A 19,989-nucleotide genomic window follows, 5' to 3' on the forward strand; every position below is an offset into this window, starting at 1 on the left:
CATGATTTATGTCATCTGCCTCCTTGGCAAAGTGAAACAAGATAGTAAGGGATTCTGGTTTCTTCTAACTTTTTTTAATGCAAAAGAAACTGAATTTAAAATATAATATTTATTTCTGTATAAAACTTGTACAGAGAAATTAAAGTACAAACTGTTTATAAAATGCTATAAATTTGAAAAATGAAGAAAAGTAGTCAGACATTCTGGTAGTTTAAAATGATTCTATAGTTTTGTCACCAAGGTTTTAAAAACACAGGCAAATTCTTTTTTTTATCTAGATTTTTTTATACAAAAGGAAAATACTGCAGCTGCTGAAAATATGGAATAAAGACAAAAATGTTTAAAATACTCAGTGATCAGGAGAAATGACACTAATGTTCTAGTTCAATTAGACCCTCTTCCCCAAAGATCATCAGTAAACTCATTGGATTTTGATGATGGTCAGGCAATTTTAGTGGTCAATTCTGGCAGATAATGACTCACTGATTATTTGACATTCAATTCAATTTTAATACCTAGTGTGTTAGAACTGAACCCTGATTTCTGGCTCCATTACTAATAACCATCAGCCTATTGAAACAACAGTATTATTCAGAAGGCCTGAATTTGAACAATGGACAAATTACCGCTTGCACAAGCTTGAGAGGCTGAATGGTCTACTATTTCTATTTTCTATAGTTCATCTGCTAAAGGTTCAGAAGTTTAGGGTACTTTGGAAAAAAAGGCAGACTGTAACATGTTTTTTTCCTGATCCATACAGTCAAACTTGCAAACTTCTTAACAAATGTTATTATATAATGATGAGTTCTGAGAAGATTTGTAGCTTAGATTGAGATTCTGGTTATTCTATAATGAAAACAACATCAATTTCAATATATAGCAATTCAAACGGTTCTTAGGAATACAGCATTCTGTCAGTAAAATGCACACAACTATGATCCACAACCACCTGATGAAGGAGCAGCATTCCAAAAGCTAGTGCTTCCAAATAAACCTGTTGGACTATAACCTGGTGTTGTGTGATTTTTAACTTTGTACACCCCAGTCCAACACCAGCATCTCCAATTCATGATCTACTTCCCATTCTTTCCCAGTGAAAATACTATTTTCCATTTTTTCATCAGATATGATCACTGCTGGCAAGTCCAGCAATCATTGTTCATCCCCAATATCCCTTGATATAAGGCCATAACCAGGTCAAAAGAGTCTTCCCTCACCCATAATGTTATTCAAATGCAGTGTGCTTCATTTTACGTAATCCTCCTTTACACATTAATGTTGCTTGCATATGATTTCTCAAAATGGAATTAGTAGATTAAAATGCAGATTAAAGTGCAGACTTAACAAGAATCTGTATGATTCTAAACATATATATGAATTAATTGTATTATGGTCATTAAACAGCTAGACAAGGATGATGTCCCCCGGCCAGTAACTCCAAAACAAGGAATCATAGTTTCAGGATATGTGATTGATTGACATGAGGACAGATTTCTTCATTTGAAAGTGGTGAACCTGTGGAATTCTCTGTTGTTATAGGCTATGGAAGCCAAGTCATCAAATATATTTAAGGGAGATAGAGGATAAAGATGTCAGAGGATATGGAGAGAATGAGTCTGAGGTAAAGAATCCGCCAAAAATCATGTTGAATGATGAATTGGCATCAATGGGCTGAATGGTCAATTCCTGCGACTTATGTTTCTATAAAAAGAATGCATCACCTGCATCTCTGCTGCTCAGGAATTCCTTATGGGCTATGTTGAATAGCAAATATTATCACTTTCATGCATGGATGTTATATTAACTAAAATTCAGAAAATTAACAACAAATCTTTCCCTGTCTTCAAAGTCAGTATTTAAACGCATTGCATAACTCTGAAGATGGAAAAGTCATTGGGAAGGAAATAATCCTAGCAATTGTTCCACCCTCAACAGGAAACAGCTAATCTAATTCCTGTAAACAGGATTTTACCAACCAAGAATACTTTCATCACAATAAAAACAAACCTCATTGTTTGATGGCATATAAGGAAACTAATACCAAGTTTAATGACATTACAAGAGGTCTGACTATAACAATGTGAGTGAATGTTGGGCTGATCTATTATTGTTGACCCTGCGTCAGTTTTGTTGGGCTTCATTAAGGCTTTCTCTCCACAAGACCCAACAAGATCTCTTGCCATATTTTGCCAAATGCACCTCATTAACAAGACATTCCATTGTTATGGTGTCCCTTTTGTCCAATTTACATCACCTGACTCTGGACCAAGATTTACACTGCAATCATTGTAGTCTCCATGGTCCAGAAGAACAGCCAGCAAGTTCAATGACCATCTCTGCTCCATCAGAGAAAGTCCCACTCTTCTATTTGCTACTTCACACTTACTCTGTCTCCGCTACTGCATCCATGTCCCACCTAAGGCTCATATTCTGCCACTCTTAGTACTGTATATAACATATTCATTCACTAGCTCATGTTTCTCCAGAGTCTTCAGCACCACTAACCCTCTGCCACTTGTTCACTTGACTGGGACAGCTCACCAGCTTTTGACCACCAAGCCTGAACTAATAGCTGCACCACCCGCTTTGATCTCACTCAATCCCTCCCTTTCTCTCACTACCATAGGAGACAGCCACAATGGGGCAACAAAGGGCCCAGGCAGGTGGAAGGGGGCCCAACATCAACTTCTCACCCCCCATGAGAGGAATCTTGTTAATCGCAGGAGAAGAGTCAACAGACCTTTCTCTCTGACCAGTCCACATTGACCATAATCTCAAACTAGTCTCACCTGCCTGCACTTGGCCCATGTCCCTCTAAAAATTTCTTATTCATGTACTTATCTAAATGTCTATTAAACATTCTAACTGTACCCACAATTCACCACTTTCTCTGCAAGTTAATGTGAACCATTATAGGTAGAAAAAAGCTGTCCCTTATATCTTTTCTTAAATCTTAGAAATAGTGTTGAAATCCTCCACCCTAGGGAAAAGACACCTGGAATTCACCTTATCTATGCCCAGGAAACAGTCCTATGGGGATGGCACCATATCCAATCAATTAATTACCACTGTTTATTTCACTGCAACTCTCACAGTAACCCCATTCATTGCACATCACTTTGAACCATTGGCTGCAATCGCTTCTCTTCCTGGTGTATTCCAGATACCAGCGGGATGTTCACAGCTCCAGAGGAGAAAAGAGATGCTCCACCAGAAGTTACCTCCTCAATCTCTGCGGAAGAAGTTTCAGGACTCAGGAAGGGTTGCCAAGGCTGCCTCCTGAACCCCCTCCCAGCTCAGACACTGATACCTTATTGTGAGTGCTATGTTTAGAAAATATGGGAACACAATCACTGCCACAGTTCCTTAGCTGACTGAGGAAGAAGCACTTTGGCAACTGGCATTTTGGAGGGGATAGCTTTGGCAAATAGGGTCAAGGAGAATGCAAAGGGATTTTATAAATACATTAAGGACAAAAGGGTAGCTAGAGATAGAGTAGGGTCCCCCAAAGATCAGCAAGGCAACCTATGTATAGGGCAGCAAGAGATGGGGGAGATACTAAACAAACATTTTGCATCAGTGTTTACTGTAGGGAAGGAAATGGAAGATACAAATATAGGGAAATACATGATTACATCTTGAAAAATGTCCACATTAAAGAGGAGGAGGTGCTGGATCTTTTGAAACATATAGAAGTGGAAGCCTGTGACCAGTGGAGTGCCACAAGGATCGGTGCTGGGTCCAGTACTTTTCATCATTTATATAAATGATTTGGATGTGAACATGGGAGGTATAATTGCTAAGTTTGCAGATGATACCAAAATGGGAAGTGTAGTGGACAGCGAAAAAGGTTACCTCAGATTACAATGGGATCTTGATCAGATGGGCCAATGAGCTGAGGAGTACCAGATGGAGTTTAATTTAGATAAATACGAGGTGTTGCATTTTGGGGAAGCAAATCTTAGCAGGACCTATACACTTAATGGTAAGGTCTTGGGCAGTATTGCTGAACAGAGAGACCTTGGAGTGCAGGTTCATAGTTCCTTGAAAGTAGAGTCGCAGATACATAGGATAGTGAAGAAGGTGTTTGGTATGCTTTCCTTTATTTCCAGAGAATTGAGTATAGAAGATGGGAGGTCATGTTGCGGCTGTACAGGACATTGATTAAGCTACTTTTAGAATATTGTGTGCAATTCTGGTCTCCTTCCTATCGGACAGATGTTGTGAAACTTGAAAGGGTTCAGAAAAGATTTACAAGGATGTTGCCAGGGTTGAAGGATTTGAACTGCAGTGAGAGGCTGAACAGGTTGGAGCTGTTTTCACTGGAGTGTCAGAGTCTGAGGGGTGACCATATAGAGGCTGATAAAATCATGAGGGGCTTGGATAAGATAAATAGACAAAGTATTTTCTCTGCGGTGAGGGAGTCCAGAACTAGGGGGCATAGGTTTAGGGTGAGAGGGGAACAAATTTAAAAGGGATGTAAGGGGCAACTTTTTCACAAAGAGGGTGGTGCGTGTGTGGAATGAGCTGCCGTGGAAGTGATGGAAGTTGATACAATTATAACATTTAAAAGGCATCTGGATGGGTATATGAATAGGAAGTGTTTCGAGAGATATGGGTCAGGAGCTGGTAGGTGGAATTAGATTGGTTGGCAAAGACGAGTTGGACTGAAGGGTCTGTTTCCATGCTGTAGGTTTCTATGACTGCCAGGAAACAGATACCTGCTGAACCCCAGGCTAGAGAGGACCCTGTGGGGTCAACAATCAGGGGCTTCACCTAAATGCACAGAGAGGAATAACATATTGTGGAGCATTTTAATAATAACTCAACACAGGGTATTTTAGTGAGTCAGAATGGAACGGGCCAGTGCGGAGCAGCCAGCGGGCTGGGGACCTGGAGAAGGTGACAGGTGGACTGGGGCCCAGTGTGGTCAGCCTGTCACAGAGCCTGGCAGTGCAGGGAGAATGAGACCCTGTGTAGAAAGCCCACTGCATGGAGATACTGCAGGCTATAGAAGGACTGTGACGTTTATGTTTTAACTTTACTTCTTTAACTTCCTAATTTATACTATGAAGAACTGTAATGTAGAACTTTTTTCTTTATTTCTCTATATTTGTACCTAATCTAATGTAGTATGTAACATTTGTACTTCGATACTTTGTATCTAAGATGGCACTTTGTGTGGCAACATTGTACACATTTCACTGTACTCCTGCCCTTGAGTACTCGTGACAATAAACCTAATTTTAATTCTAATTCATTCAAATGTCAAGCAGCCTTTGTTTTACACAGGTGAGAAGACAATCAGGAGACATCTTCAACAATAGCCATTTCAAGTTGTTTTTATATTATTCTAATTATGTTCCAATCACAGTGCCACCTACAACAGGGCTGATAATATCAAGAAGGACTGGAATTTTGGACAACAAAAATTACACAGGATAACCAATATCATGTAATCTAATTAAAAATGGAGGTGACCTTTGTCACAAGCAGTGACCGCAGACAATGCTTAATCACCCCTGCCACAGAAAGACAGAAGATCTTTTACATTAAGATTAGCAACATCAGCACTGAGTGTCTGTCCAGAACAGACTTGCAGGATCAAAGTGGCTGCCAAGCACCAATCATCCAGCAGGATATCCTCAGGAGATGTATGTGCAGTACTGTTTATCGAAACAGACCGTGTGACTCACATGTCTACAATAAAGTTGCTTTGTTCGTAAGCTTAACATCCAAGAATCATTTTAACTCCACAATTTCTAGTTGGCTTGAAGGCCCCACTTCATGAGCAAAAGGCAGAGATGTGGGAGCCATTTGCCCTCCTAGCCAGAGGTTCAGGAATATCTCAAGCATACGACTGTCTGGCTGCATGGCCACATTGGAGAGCCGTGATGAAGAGTCAGGTCCAGCACCCTTCCTATTCATATATCCATCCAGATGCCTTTTAAATGTTGTAATTGCACCAGCCTCCACCATTTCCTTTGGCAGCTCATTTTTATACATGTATCACTACATGAAAAAGTTGTCCTTAGATCCCTTTTAAATCTTTCCCCTTTCACCTTAAAACTACACCCTCCAGTTTTAGACTGTGCTACCCTGGGGGAGAAAAAGACCTTGACTATTCACCCTATCCCTATCCCTCATGATTTTATAAACTTATATAAGGAGAAAGTGAGGACTGCAGATGCTGGAGATCAGAGCTGAAAATGTGTTGCTGGAAAAGCGCAGCAGGTCAGGCAGCATCCAAGGAACAGGAAATTTGACGTTTTGGGCATAAGCCCTTCATCAGGAATGAGGAAAGTGTGTCCAGCAGGCTAAGATAAAAGATAGGGAGGAGGGGCGATGGAGATGTGATAGGTGGAAGGAGGTAAAGGTGAGGGTGATAGGCCGGAGTGGGGTGGGGGCGGAGAGGTCAGGGTGGCACAGTGGTTAGCACTGCTGCCTCACAGCGCCAGGGACCTGGGTTCAATTCCCACCTCAGGCGACTGACTGTGTGGAGTTTGCACGTTCTCCCTGTGTCTGCGTGGGTTTCCTCCGGGTGCTCCGGTTTCCTCCCACAGTCCAAAGATGGGCGGGTCAGGTGAATTGGCCATGCTGAATTGCCCGTAGTGTTAGGTAAGGGGTATATGTAGGGGTATGGGTGGGTTGCGGGTCGGTGTGGACTTGTTGGGCCGAAGGGCCTGTTTCCACACTGTAAGTAATCTAATTACAGGTTAGGAAGGTGGTGCTGAGTTCGAGGGATTCGACTGAGACAAGGTGGGGGGAGGGGAAATGAGGAAACTGGAGAAATCTGAGTTCATAGGTCAACCCTCAACCTTTGACGCTCTAAGGAAAATAACCAGCCTTTCAATCTCCTCCAATAGCTCAAACCATCCAAATCTGGCAACAAACGTGTAAATCTTTACTGAGCCCTTTCAAGTTTCGCAACATCCTTCCTACAGCAGGTAGACCAGAACTGAATGTGGTATTCCAAAAGTGGCCTAACCAATGTCCTGCACATCATCACCATGTCTGTTGGTCTTTATGATTGAAGGCATGGTGTGGGATGGAGGTGGTGGTGGTTGTATGGGGGGGGATGGTGGTAAATGGGGGGAACCTGTTGCACATTCCAATTCCCTTTCTTCACAAAGAGACAGGGTGATGCTAAGAGGAAACCTGCTGGAGGAGAAATCACATATACACACCTCTCAGACATCTCTCAGGACAGTCTACCTTCACCTCTACCCTGACTGCCCTCTCCGCTGACCCTTGGGAAGTTCAAGCCAAGGAGGGTTCACTTGCATCTGGCAAGAAGGCCCTTCGCATGGCTAGGCCATCCAGGCACACCCCCCAGTGTTTCCCAATCAAACGTCCAAGGCCAACAGGCTCCAGTCCTGAGCAAACTCAGTACACTCCAGCTGCAGAACCTGAGAAAGTGCAGAGATGCAGTGGGAGGCAAAGTGAGAATAAATCTTTACATGGCATTATGTAGTACACAGACATTGCACTGTATATAAATTATATTTGCATAAATGTTATTAGTTTGGCATTACATCTGTTTGTTTGAGTCTCTCCGTAACCCTGAATGTGTCAGCATGATGCTTAACTACATGTCCATACAGGATGCACATGAATCAGTGTCTGTGTTGACAGCCTGCTGCAGCACGTAGAAGCAAGATCAACAAGGCGTAAAAAGGGCAGTGGTTCTGCTGACACCGTTGGCTCTCATGCTAACACATTCTTACTCTTTCCTGGCCTCTGTTTGGAAAAATTTTGGAGCTTCACAATGAGGTTTCACAACATGAACAATAGCCAGTGCCTGACAGGCTTAGAGTGAGGACTGCAGATACTGGAGATCAGAGTCAAAACGTGTGGCAATTTAACAGTTCTGAAAATGTAAAGGTCATCCAATTTGCATAAGTTGTATCCACGCTACTAAGGGTGGAATTTGGAAAAGCTCTGGCTGTAATCTTCTATGCCTTGGACATGGGCGTGGTGCTAACGGACTGAAGAACTGAATATGTGACACAGGTGTAAAGAAAAAGAGTAGAGGGATATATATGGTATTACACGCTAATCAGCATAACATGAAAAACATTTAGAGACAATAGTCTTGGACAAAATTAATTGCTATTCGGATCAGTAAAGGAAACGCTCAGGTTTGTTAAAGATAGAATTCTATTTGACAAACTTGATCAACACCACTGAAGAAGTTAGTTTCAGAGACTCTATGGATTTTCAAATCATATTTTGAAATGTACAATAATAGGTTAGTTAGCAAAATTGAAGCCCTTGGGACTAAAAGGTAAGTATCGCAGGTACCGAATTGTTGTGGGACATAAAGCAGATTAGTAGTCAATGGTTGTTCTTCAGACTGAAGGCACTTGTTAATATTAAGAATACTGCTTCTTCTGATATAGATTTATGATCTTGGCTTGGATATGGAAGGTATACACTTTTGAGTTTGCATAAGATACAAAATTCCAAGATGTAGTAAATATTGAGGTACATGGTAGCAAATTTCAGGAAGCCATTCTGATAACACTGACAGACAATTGGCATTTTACATTTAATGCAGAAAATGAAAAATGATAGTTTTTAATGAAAAAATGATGAGAGGTGACAATGAACTAAATGTAACCACTTAAAGGGTTTACAGGATCAGAGAGGTCTGCAAATGTATACGTAAATCTTTGAAGATGGCAATAAAGTACATAGTTAAATATGTATGCTGGAATCTTCACTCAGAGTATACAAAAGCACAGAAGCTATGTTAAATCTTTGTCAAATACTGGTCTTGGTCAGAGTATTTGTGTCTTTAGGCTTGACATTATAGGAAGGAAGTCGAGGTCTTGGAGAAAGTGCAGAAGACATTTCCTTGCAGGGGTAAAGATGAGGATGTTGCACAGAGGTGCTGAAACAAACAAGATCCTGAGAGGGCTTGATGTGCTGAAAGCATGTTTACTCTACAGGACTAGGATGGAAAATTTTAAAACAAGGGGTCTTCCATTTAAAACTGAGATGATTTTTTTTTATCTCAGAGGTTCTTGAGAATCTGTGGAATTTTCTTCATCCAAGAGTGGTGGCAGTCTGGTCATTGAATATGTTTAAGGCTAAAGTAGAGAGATTCTTGACCATCAAGGAACCATGAAAATTTCAAGTAGCACAAGAGGTTAATAGCCAGGAGATAGATACACATAAATAGAAATTGTTTTGCAGGTCAGGCAGCATCTGTGTGGAAAGAAACTGCTTTAATGTGTCAGTTCTGTGATTCTAAAGCAGAACTGAGAAAAATGTAGTTTGTGACTGGCCAAAAAAACGCCCAAGGAAACTAGTTTCTTTCAAAAACAAAACCAAAGCAAATTGGATACAAAATTGGCATGATGGTAGGAAGCAGTGGGTAATAGTGGAAGGATGCTTGTCAGACTGGAGGCTTATGACCAGTGGAGTGCCTCAGGGGTTGGTGCTGGGCCCATTACTGTTTGTTATCTATATCAATGATTTTTTTGAGAATGTACAAGGCATGATTAGGAAGTTTGCTGATGACACAAAAATGGGTGGTATTGTTTAGAGGAAGATTATCAGAAATTGCAGCAGGACCCTGATCAGCCGGGGAAGTGGGCCAAGAAATGGAAAATGGTGCTTAATATAGGTAAGTGTGAGGTCTTACATTTTGTAAAGTCACGTCAAGGTAGGAGTTTCACGGTGAATGGTAGGGCCTTAAAGAGCGTAGTGGACCAGAGGAATCTTGGCACTCAGGTTCACAGTTCTCTGAAAGTGGAGTCACAGGTAGACAGGGCAGTGAAGAAGGCTTTTTGCACACTGGCCTTCATCAGTCAGGACATTGAGTATAGAAGTTGCGAAGTCATGTTGCAGTTATACAGGACATCGGTGAGGCCGTATTTGGAGCATTGTGCTCAGCGTTGATCACCTTGTTATAGGAAAGATGAGAATAAACTGGAAAGAGTGCAGAAGAAATTTTACAAGGATGTTGACTGGATGCAATGGTCTGAGTTACAGGAAGAGATGGAGGAGTACTGGTTGGATCGGTGGGAGAGGAAGAAACAGAGGACTTGGAGGCCTTCACTAGACCGGATGGACGTGCACGGGACTGGATGTCCTATTGACCCAACCAGTACCCCTCTACTGACATACTCATTCAATTGGCAGAATTGGTCCTCACCCTCAACAATTTCTTTGAATCCTCCCACTTTCTTCAAACCAAAGGGGTAGCCATGGCCACCTACATGGGCCCCAGCTATGCCTGCCTCTTCCAGGATATGTGAAACAGTCCATCATCCAGGGTGGCATGGTGGCTCAGTGATTAGCACTGCTGCCTCACAGCACCAGGGCCCCAGGTGTGATTCCAGCCATCCGTGACTGTGTGTGGAGTTTACACAATCTCCCAGTGTCTGCGTGGGTTTCCTCTGGGTGCTCCGGTTCCCTCCCACAGTCCAAAGATGTGCAGGTCAGGTGAATTGGCCTTGCTGAATTGCCCAGAGTGTTAGGTCTGGGTGGGTTACTCTTCAGAGGGTCAGTGTGAACTTGTTGGGCCAAAGGGCCTGTTTCCACACTGTAGGTAATCTAATCTAATCCACTTTTCATCTACTACATTGATGACTGTATCAGCGCCACCTTGTGCTCCCGCAAGAAGGATGAACTCACTAACACCATCCACCATGACCTAAGGTTTACACGGACAATCTTGGACACCTCTGTCCCATTTCTGGACTTCTCAGTCTCTATCTCTGACGAACAGCTCAACATGGACATCCCACAGCGATCTTGACCACACCTCCACCCACTCCCCCTCCTTACTCCCAACTCCTCCACCTCCACTGTATCTGCTCCAAGCTAGAACAAGTCCATTCCTGGACATTCCAGATGGCCGCCTATTTCAAGGACCACAATTTCCCCTCCCATGTGATCAGCAATGCCTTCAGCACATCATCTCCAATTCCTGTACCTCTGCACTTGAACCCCAGCCCTCCAACTACACCAAGGATAGAACTGCACCCCGGTCCTCATCTTACATCCCACAAATCTCTAGATACAGCACATTATCCTCCGAAATTTCTGTAACCTACAATCAGACCCCACCACCAGAGATATATTTCCCTCCCCATTCCTACGTGCATTTCGCAGAGACCATTCCCTCCATGGCTCCCTCGTTAGGTCCACACCCACCACCAACCCACCCTCCATTCGCAGCACGTTCCCTTGCACCCACACCTGGCTCCTCACCTCCGTCCAAAGCGCCAAAGAATTGTTTCACACCCGGCAGAGATTTTCCTGCACATCCACTCAGTTCATCTACTGTTGCTCTCGATGTGGTCTCCCCTACATCAGGGAGACAGGACACCAACTCGCAGACTGTTTCAGGGAATATCCCTAGGACAAATGCACCACACAACCCCACCACCCACTTCAACTCCCTCTCCCACTCCACCAAGGACATGCAAGTCCTGGGCAACCTCCACTGCTAAATAAAAGCCACCTGACAACTAGAGGAAGAATGCCTCATCTTCCACCTTGGGACCCTTCAACCAAACAGCATCAACATCAACTTCACTAGTTTCCAACTCTTTCCTCCCCCCACCTCATCCCAGATTGAACCCTCCAATTAAGCACCACTCACTTGATCTATCCTGCCTATCTTCCTTCCCAACAATCCATTCTACTCACCCCACCAACCTATCACTATTATCCGCCACCTGCATTCACCTATTGCCATTCCAGCTAACCACTTCCCCCACCCCCATCCCTATCCCCCCCCACTCCACCCACGATTTATCTCTCAGACCTTCCCCCTCCACATTCCTGATAATGCTTATGCCTGAGACATTGATTCTCCTGTTCCTTGGATGCTGCCTGACTTGCTGTGCTTCTCCAGCTGCTCATTTTCTGACTCTGCCAGCAGAAGTGGTTGAGGCAGGCACATTAACAACATTTGAAAGGCATTTGGCCAATACATGGATAGGAAGGGATTAAACGGATATGAGCCAAGTGCAGGGAAATGGGGTGAGCATGGACGGACATTTTGGTCAGCATGGGCAATTTTGGGCCAAAGGGCCTGTCTCTGTGCTGTAGCACTCTATGACTAAAGTAAGTTGAAATCTGGAACACAATTTGAAAAGGACAATGCAAGCAGATTCAACAGGAGCATTCAATAGAAAATTTGATAAATACTTAAAGGGAAAAGAGCAACATTCTGGAGAAAGAACAAAAGGTGGGATTAATGGATAGCTTTATTGCAGACCTGAAACAGACATAATAAGCTAGACCTCTTTATTGTACTCTGTCAACTATGTAAGTGGCAGAATTTTTAAGGCAGACAAAAAAGCCTTGTTGAACCAAAATGTACTTACAAGATTCAGTAGAAGTTAAAAAGCAGGTAAGAACACTTGCATGATAACTGGAATATCAGTTGTTTAATTGGCACAGATGGAAGGTTCAAGAATGTGAAGTGACAGTTGGACCAGGAAAAAGTAGCATGAAATTCTAAAAGATCATCTTGATGATGAGATTTATGGTGCCATTTGTTGAATTGCAATCCACAGCAGGTGGATGCAAGTCAAATGTATGTCACATCCAAACTTGCGGAAACAAAATATCTGTTTGAATGAGGCCATCACTAAACCCATGATTCTGAGCTTAGCACCACATACAAGTGTTACAACATTAAAATGTTCAGATTAAAAATATCTAGTAAACTGTTAAGTGGATAACTTGCACAAAGTTATCAGAGACATCTTTTAGAATGGAGATAGACTGCAAGACACATTTTTAAAAAAAGGACTTGCAAACACAAATAGAGTCACAGAGATTGACAGCACGGAAACAGACCCTTCAGTCCAACTCATCCAAGCTGTCCAGATATCTCAAACTAATCTTGTCACATTTGCTAGCACTTGGCCCATATCCCTCTAAACCCTTCCTATTCATATACTCATCCAGATGCCTTTCAAATGTTGTAATTGGACCAACCTCCACCACTTCCTCTCACAGCTCATTCCACACACACACACCATCCTCTGCGTGAAAAAGTTGCACTTAGATCCCTTTTAAATGTTTCCCCTCTTACCCTAAAATGACTGCAAATTTCAGTATTAATCACAAGATATAACACCTCATTGTAGTTAGTTTTTTTTTAGGATTTGCACAATTATATTTTGATTTATTAAAAAGGAGAGAGATAATGCTTTTCATGCGCTTCCAACTTTATTCAATTTTTATTTGTTTTGCTTATGTTTAAAATCTGGTTCTCTCGGTTTTCTGTTAGCTAATTCTATTTACAGCTTTTACAAATTGTCTCAGTACGCCAGACAGTTAAGATTCAAATGATTCATTATCTCCAAAAGACAGAATTGAGCACTTAACCAGTAAATGCCTGCAAATATGCTGGAAATACTTATCACTTCATCACGTCATCTCACTTCCTGACTAAACAGAAAAGGAATCATTCAGTTCTCTACGTAGCGTCAAATAAAACACGTATGCTTAGTTCCAAAAATGAAACTTTATTTGATACACAGCAACAAGGTTACTATTTTAGAGAACAACACATCTTATCTCCAGTGTGCACACGCAAAAAGCATTGCAAAGCACAATTAATCGTATATTACGTCATCTGCCTCCTTGGTAAAGTCAAACAAGATAGTAAGTGACTCTTGTTTCTTACAAAGTTCTTTACTATTTTAAAGAAGCTGAATTTTATTCCTGCAGGCAACGTTTTAGACAGAAATTAAATTCAAACTTTAGTAAATACAACATAAAAATATTGCAACAGTTATAACAAATACTTAAAACATTGCCACATCTTTTTCAAAATATAACATACTAGAGATTATGGTAGTTTCAATGTTGGAGGCAACATTGTTAAAAACACAGTTGCAAACAGATACAAGTTCTGGTTTTCATTTTCTGCTCAATGCTTTCTTCTCTCGAAAGCATTAAATATAACTGAGATATGTTCCACAGGCACGAGTCACCTTCTCATTCCTTACATAAGAATCTATTGTTCCCATAAGCCTTGACACTTGAGCATCAATGGGCTGTTTCACCAGAGCACAAGTTGGACTTGGTTTGCTTTTTCCTCCTACTCCTTCAAGTACTTGGCGATCAATGACTGTGCTCACTGTCAAACCAACTGCGATCAGGCTACTCTTCTCAGTCCAAGGACTGATTCTAGTCAAGACACTATTTTACAGAAATGCCTGACAAATTTGTCTCTTGCTTAAATGAAAATACTAATCTTTGTGGTAACCCAATAGTTAAAGGTATTGCAAGATATAGCACTCTAGCACAAAGTAGGAAGCTTTGACATTCCATTCCTGGCCTTTGCCATTCAAATTGAGATGAATCAACTGATCTAATTAGTCTCAGTGTTTCCAAGTTAAATAACTGAAGACAGCAAAAATGGGTAGTCCCTCCTTAGCCTAATCATAGGTTTCTGTGTGTTTCTTTCGATGCAGATATTTCAGTCTGACTCTACATTGCCACCTTGCTTCACTTCACCCTCCAAATGTTAGAATGCACTGTTTAGAGTATGAGAGGAGTACCATTCAAACCATAATGCTGAATTATTGCCAGTAGCTGCAAAACTGTAGTCTTGCTTAAATGAAATAGATTGTTGGTACTGAACTAGAGTATTGCTGAAAAAAGCCAGTTTGTCAAAGCTTTTCATCTTGCACTCATCAGGATATTTCACAAGAATACTAATTCAACTGAAATTTTAAGCCAGGAAGAATGACTCTGAGCAGGACATTGGTCAAGACAGTGCAGCAAACGGCTGTCACATAACTAATAAGTGCCTGCCCTATGCCAAAGCCTCTCCCAATGCAGCCCAATTACCAATGCATCAGCAAGCTCCCCGCTTCAGTATAAATGGTAGCTTTCCTTACTCTCATGAATTGTCCTGAGTGTAAGATGAAGATTTGACAAAAATCTTTTTTCAGTCATTCTCAAGACAAAATATTTGAGCAAAGACAGAAACAAAGAAATGCAATAAAAATGCTGTCATTCTTTGCTCAAATTTGCACTTAAAAATAATGTACTTAACAAGTTAAAATATGTGCTTGGGCATGGGCAGCAAAGACATGCCTGCATTTATTACACACCTTTGTTGCCCTGAAAGTAAAGAGCCTAGGACTGCAGGAAGGTAGTTCATTTCCCAAAATTTCATTAGTGAAAACTAGTTACGTTTTTTTTTAAATGACAGAAATGTCATGGTCAATTACAGAGACATAGACTCATACTGGACAGATGTAGAACCTTTGGTCCAACTCATCCATGCCGACCAGACATCCCAATCTGACCTAGTTCCATTTGCCAGCATTTGGTCCATATCCTTCTAAACCCTTTCGATTCATATACCTATCCAGATGCCTTTTAAATGCTGTAATTCTACCAGCCTCCATCATTTCCTCTAGCAATTCATTCCATACATGCACCATCTACCTCTCAGGTATTTTTAAAATCTTTTCACTCTGAGCTTAAACCTATATCCTCTAGTTTTTGACTCCTCCACCCTAGGAAAAAGATCTTGGCTATTCACCCTATCCATCATTCTTCATTCTCACTTCTTATCTGACTTATTGACTGAAACTTTAAAACCTGCCATAGCAGGCTTGGAACCTTGATTCGTTGGTCCTGTACTAAGCTGCAGGAACTACAGTATTACACTGAGGGCCTATGTTTGAGCTATGGACAAATAGCCACTTTAATCTGAAGGTTAAGACTTTTAAAGCATGCCAAAGAAAAGACACGTTATCTTGTTTTTAAACTTGGCCCATCCTAACTCATTAACTTCATAAAGACATTATTATGTAGTGTAAGCAACAAAAAATCTCAATACACAGCAATTTTGACTTTGTTTATATTATGTAATCAGGAATACAGCAAACAATCTGCAAAGCACACACAGCTCCCATTTACTCCTTTACATTTCCCAGTGAAAATTATGATATGAACCCGCATTTTGCTTTAAAAGATGAAGCTGACCTATCACAGACTACTCAAGTGTAATTTTACCTAACTCTTGGAACTCCATTTTATACATTTATGTTCCCTGGTATGATCTTCTCAAAATACAGGGAACAGGTTCAAGTACAAAAGACTTTAAAAGCAAATATCTGCATGGCTCTGCAATAAACATTCAACATAACAGGAACTTTGTGTTAGAACAATTAAACACGAAGACAAGGTCAAAATTCAAAGATAAAAACAGATCTACCAACTTTCAAGCGTCACAAAATGCCACAAAGCTCAACTGCGTGCTGCATATCATCTCTCTTGATACGTTCAATGTTTTAATTGAACCTGATTTGAATATAAGCTATAGTTAAGAGAGTTAAAGTATGTTTTCAAAAAGTAAACACTTGAGCATTTGCCTTCTTAGGTCCCATCATTGGTAGATCAGAAAATACCAAAAACGTTTTTTTTTTAAATTGGTTACGAAATCTTGAATTTCTTCCCTGTAATTTTCTTAATTAGATTGTGCATGAAGAGGGTTTTTCAGAAGATAAGGTGCTACAATTGAAGTTAAGAAAGAGAAAATCTTGCATTTTCTTTTAACTACAAATTATCCCACAAGACAACCACAAAAGTTCTTTGCATTAAGAGTGAAAATAACCTTTTGCTCTCTGTGAAAACACACATATTTGTCTTTGTGGCTGAAGTAAAGGTGGAATGCTGCACATATGGATCAGCAATGGGAAAGAGTTATTGCTGGTATTTAGTTTTCACATTAACTTCCTTCCCCTTTTGAATCATCATTGGCACCAGCTTCTAACGACTTCAGCCCATCTGCTTGAGGCAGTTCTTGTTCAGTCATGCCAGCTGTGAAGTGGAGTAAAAAAAGATCACAGACTAATAAATATTTAGAACCAAGGAAGAGATCTGCACCAATCCAGGCAAGTAGGGAATATTCCATCACTTACCTGATTTGTGCATTGTAGATAGCGAACAAGCTTTGGGGAATCTGGAGACAAGATAATTACTCCAAAATTCCTAGCCTTTAACTTGCTCTTGTAGGTATGGCATTAATGTGGCTAGTCCAGTTCAGTTTCTAGTCAATGGCAACTCCAGGATATTGGTACTGGAAGAATTCAGTGATGGTAATGCCATTGAATGTCAGGGGCCCGTAGTTATATTCTATCTTCTTGGATATAGTCATTGTCTGGCTCTTGTGTGGTGTGAAGGTTACTTGCCACTTATCAGCCAAGTCTGGACTTGTCCAGCTCTTGCTGCATATTTCCATATATTGCTTCAGTAACTGAGGTATCAATCATCAATTGTGAACATTGTGCAATCATCATTTGATTGTCGGAATGATGATACCTTCAAGGCATGCCATATCTGTTGTTTGATATGCAAGTACCTCTGTGTTGTTGCTTTACCTCAAATTTATATAGGTCTTACGCTGCTCCTGGCATTCCCTATTGCACTCATTACACCAGGGTTAATCATCTTCCTTGATAATAATGGTAGAGGCAAGTATATTGTTGGCCGTGAGATTACAGATCGTAGTTGAATAAATTTTGCTGCTACTGATGGTCCACAGTACCTCATGGGTGCTCAGTTTTGATTTGCTAGATACATTTGAAACTTTAGCACAGAGGAAGTGCCACACAACACAATGGAAGGGAACATCAATGTGAAGAATGTCTTTCGTATTCAGAAAACTATTATGTCAGATACTGAAACAGTATGTGTTCATGTGCAGGAACATCCCAGCTTGAGTGATATGTGGCAAGTAACATTTCTGCAACACAATGCTGGGCAATGGCTACCTCCAACAAGATCTAGCCATCTCCCTTTAATGTCTAATGCATTATCAATGCTAAATCCCAAACCTCCCAGTGGTTTCCATTGTCCAGAAACGTAACTAGATCTGCCATACAAACACTGTGGTAACAATAGCAAGTCAGAGGTTAGGATTCCTCCAGCAAGTAATTCATCTTCTGTTGCCCCAGTGCCTTTCCACTGTCTACTTGCTTGGATGAGTGCAACTCCAACAACATTCATGAAGCTTGACATCATCTTGGATGAAGAAGCCTGCTTTGATCGGCAACCCATCTGTCACCTTCAACATTTACTCCCTTCACCATGGCATGCAATGGCAACAGTGACGTACTGCAGCAACTCAGCAAACTCCCTTATTCAGCACCTTCCCAACTCGTGACCTCTACCACCAAGAAAGACAAGGATACTAAATGCATTGGAATGCCACCATCTGCAAGTTCCCCTCCAAACCTCTCACAATTCCGACTTGGAAGTAGATCCCTATTCCTCCCTGTCACTCAGCAAAAATCCCGGAACTCCTTTCTTAAGGGAACTGTGGGTGTCGATGTACCCCAAAGTTTGCAAAGGTTTAAGAAGGTGCAACTACTTTACTTTCCTTAGGAATGAACTGTAAATGTTGGCCTAGCATGAGGTGGGTTCATCCCATGGACAAATTTTTAAAAATACTTGTCAGTGTGTGCCTATATGTAAACCCAGGTCTTGGCTATGCAGCAACTGCTTATGATACAATTCTTACATGCAAGATTTTATTAAGAGGGATTACAGGCTTTACAAAAAGCAAAGCTTAATGGTTAAACAGTATATAACTGACATATTTTACACTGTGTTGTCAGTTCAACAGGATGAACAGATCAGGAATTTTACCTGAATTGGTCTTCAGTATTGAACAACTTTGTTTTTCTGATTGATCTGAAACTTCTGGTTGTACTCGCTGTTTTCTGGTGGAAACAAACATGTAAGCATTATATAATTACACAGTAGGTTCACTGCTTTTTTTGAATATGTAGTCTGGCATTTCTATGTAGTTAAAATAATTGTGAACAACACTAACTAAAATTTGAACTTGCAAGATGTGGTATATTTACGTGCTGAACTCCAAAAAAGGGTTCAAGAATGTAAGGATATTCTTAAGGAATGTCACTATTCATTTGAAGATCACTATCTATTTTACATCAGATCATTGCAGAAATGGGTTAGGAGAAGAGTTTTGCCTTTTGATCAGGACACTAGAGAATATTGCTTCTTTTTCCACAGAGCATTTAATATGTTGCATGCACTCAGTTCTTAAAGTCAACTTATTCAAGGCAACTGGATTCTATGGAAGTCATACTAATGAAATGATCATCTCTCATTCCAAAGCAATTGGTTCACAAAACAAGAACACTTCTAAGTGGAAGCTTTCATTTATGTTACTTATTTTTGTTATACTCCTTCATGGTATGCATGTAGTGATGTCAATATAGTGCTGAGCTGCTTTCTTGAACCGCTTCAGTCCATCTGGTGTATATCATTAACAGCACCATTATGAGAGAATTTGGGGACTTTTGATTCAACAACAGTGAAGGGGTACTGATACACTTTCAATTTGGAATGGTGTGAGATTTGGATGGGAATTTGCAGGTGTAATATAGTCACAATAATATATGCCTGGTCCAGTTAATGTTCTGGTCAATGGTAAACCCCCATTATGTTTATGATGGAATATTCATTTTTAATGATGACACTGAACATCAAGGAAGTATTCAGTTATATTCTCCATTTTTGGAGATGGTGCCTGGCCATTGCCTGGTCAATGTTACTTGTCACTTATTAGCCCAAGCCTGAATGCTGCCTAGGTCTCGTCAGAGATACTATTGCTGTAGGTATAGTGTAATGTAATCATGGCAAGAGTAGATGGATGCAGAGATCTAGGAACACAGGTACAGAAGTCATTAAATCAAGCTGGCAAGTGCAAAGGTGATGAAAAGCCCAAAAGGAATGCTAAGCTTCATCAAAAAAAACCAATAAAATGTCAAAGTCATCAAGTATTATTGCATTGGTTAGGCTTCATACGGAAGAACATGGCCAATGTTTGGCATGACACTTTAAGATAAACTTAAACTAAAGATTGAACAAAACTCAGCAACAATTTCAAGATGATACTGAAATGAGGGAGTTAACTATGAGAGCAAAGGCAGTGCATAATATTTTTGGCCAGTGAGG

General features: G+C 40.8%; 1 protein-coding gene across 2 annotated transcripts in view; it reads right to left on the bottom strand.

Moving 5' to 3' along the window:
* The window catches only part of atxn3 (ataxin 3), a 71,336-nt gene that overhangs the window by 2,061 nt on the left and 49,286 nt on the right, over positions 1 to 19,989 (bottom strand). The window contains exons 10-11 of one of the 2 annotated variants that reach the window (XM_060829345.1): positions 18,652 to 18,725; positions 13,519 to 16,821 (exon numbers count right to left, since the gene is read on the bottom strand). In XM_060829345.1, coding sequence (XP_060685328.1) covers positions 16,730 to 16,821; positions 18,652 to 18,725 — 166 coding nt within the window. In that variant the 3' untranslated portion in view covers positions 13,519 to 16,729. Of the gene's footprint in view, positions 1 to 13,518; positions 16,822 to 18,651; positions 18,726 to 19,989 lie in introns of those variants that run through there. The other variant, XM_060829346.1, reaches the window with a different exon arrangement.

The sequence above is a fragment of the Hemiscyllium ocellatum genome, chromosome 8 (assembly GCF_020745735.1).
Source record: "Hemiscyllium ocellatum isolate sHemOce1 chromosome 8, sHemOce1.pat.X.cur, whole genome shotgun sequence".
NCBI classification, from domain to species: domain Eukaryota; kingdom Metazoa; phylum Chordata; class Chondrichthyes; order Orectolobiformes; family Hemiscylliidae; genus Hemiscyllium; species Hemiscyllium ocellatum.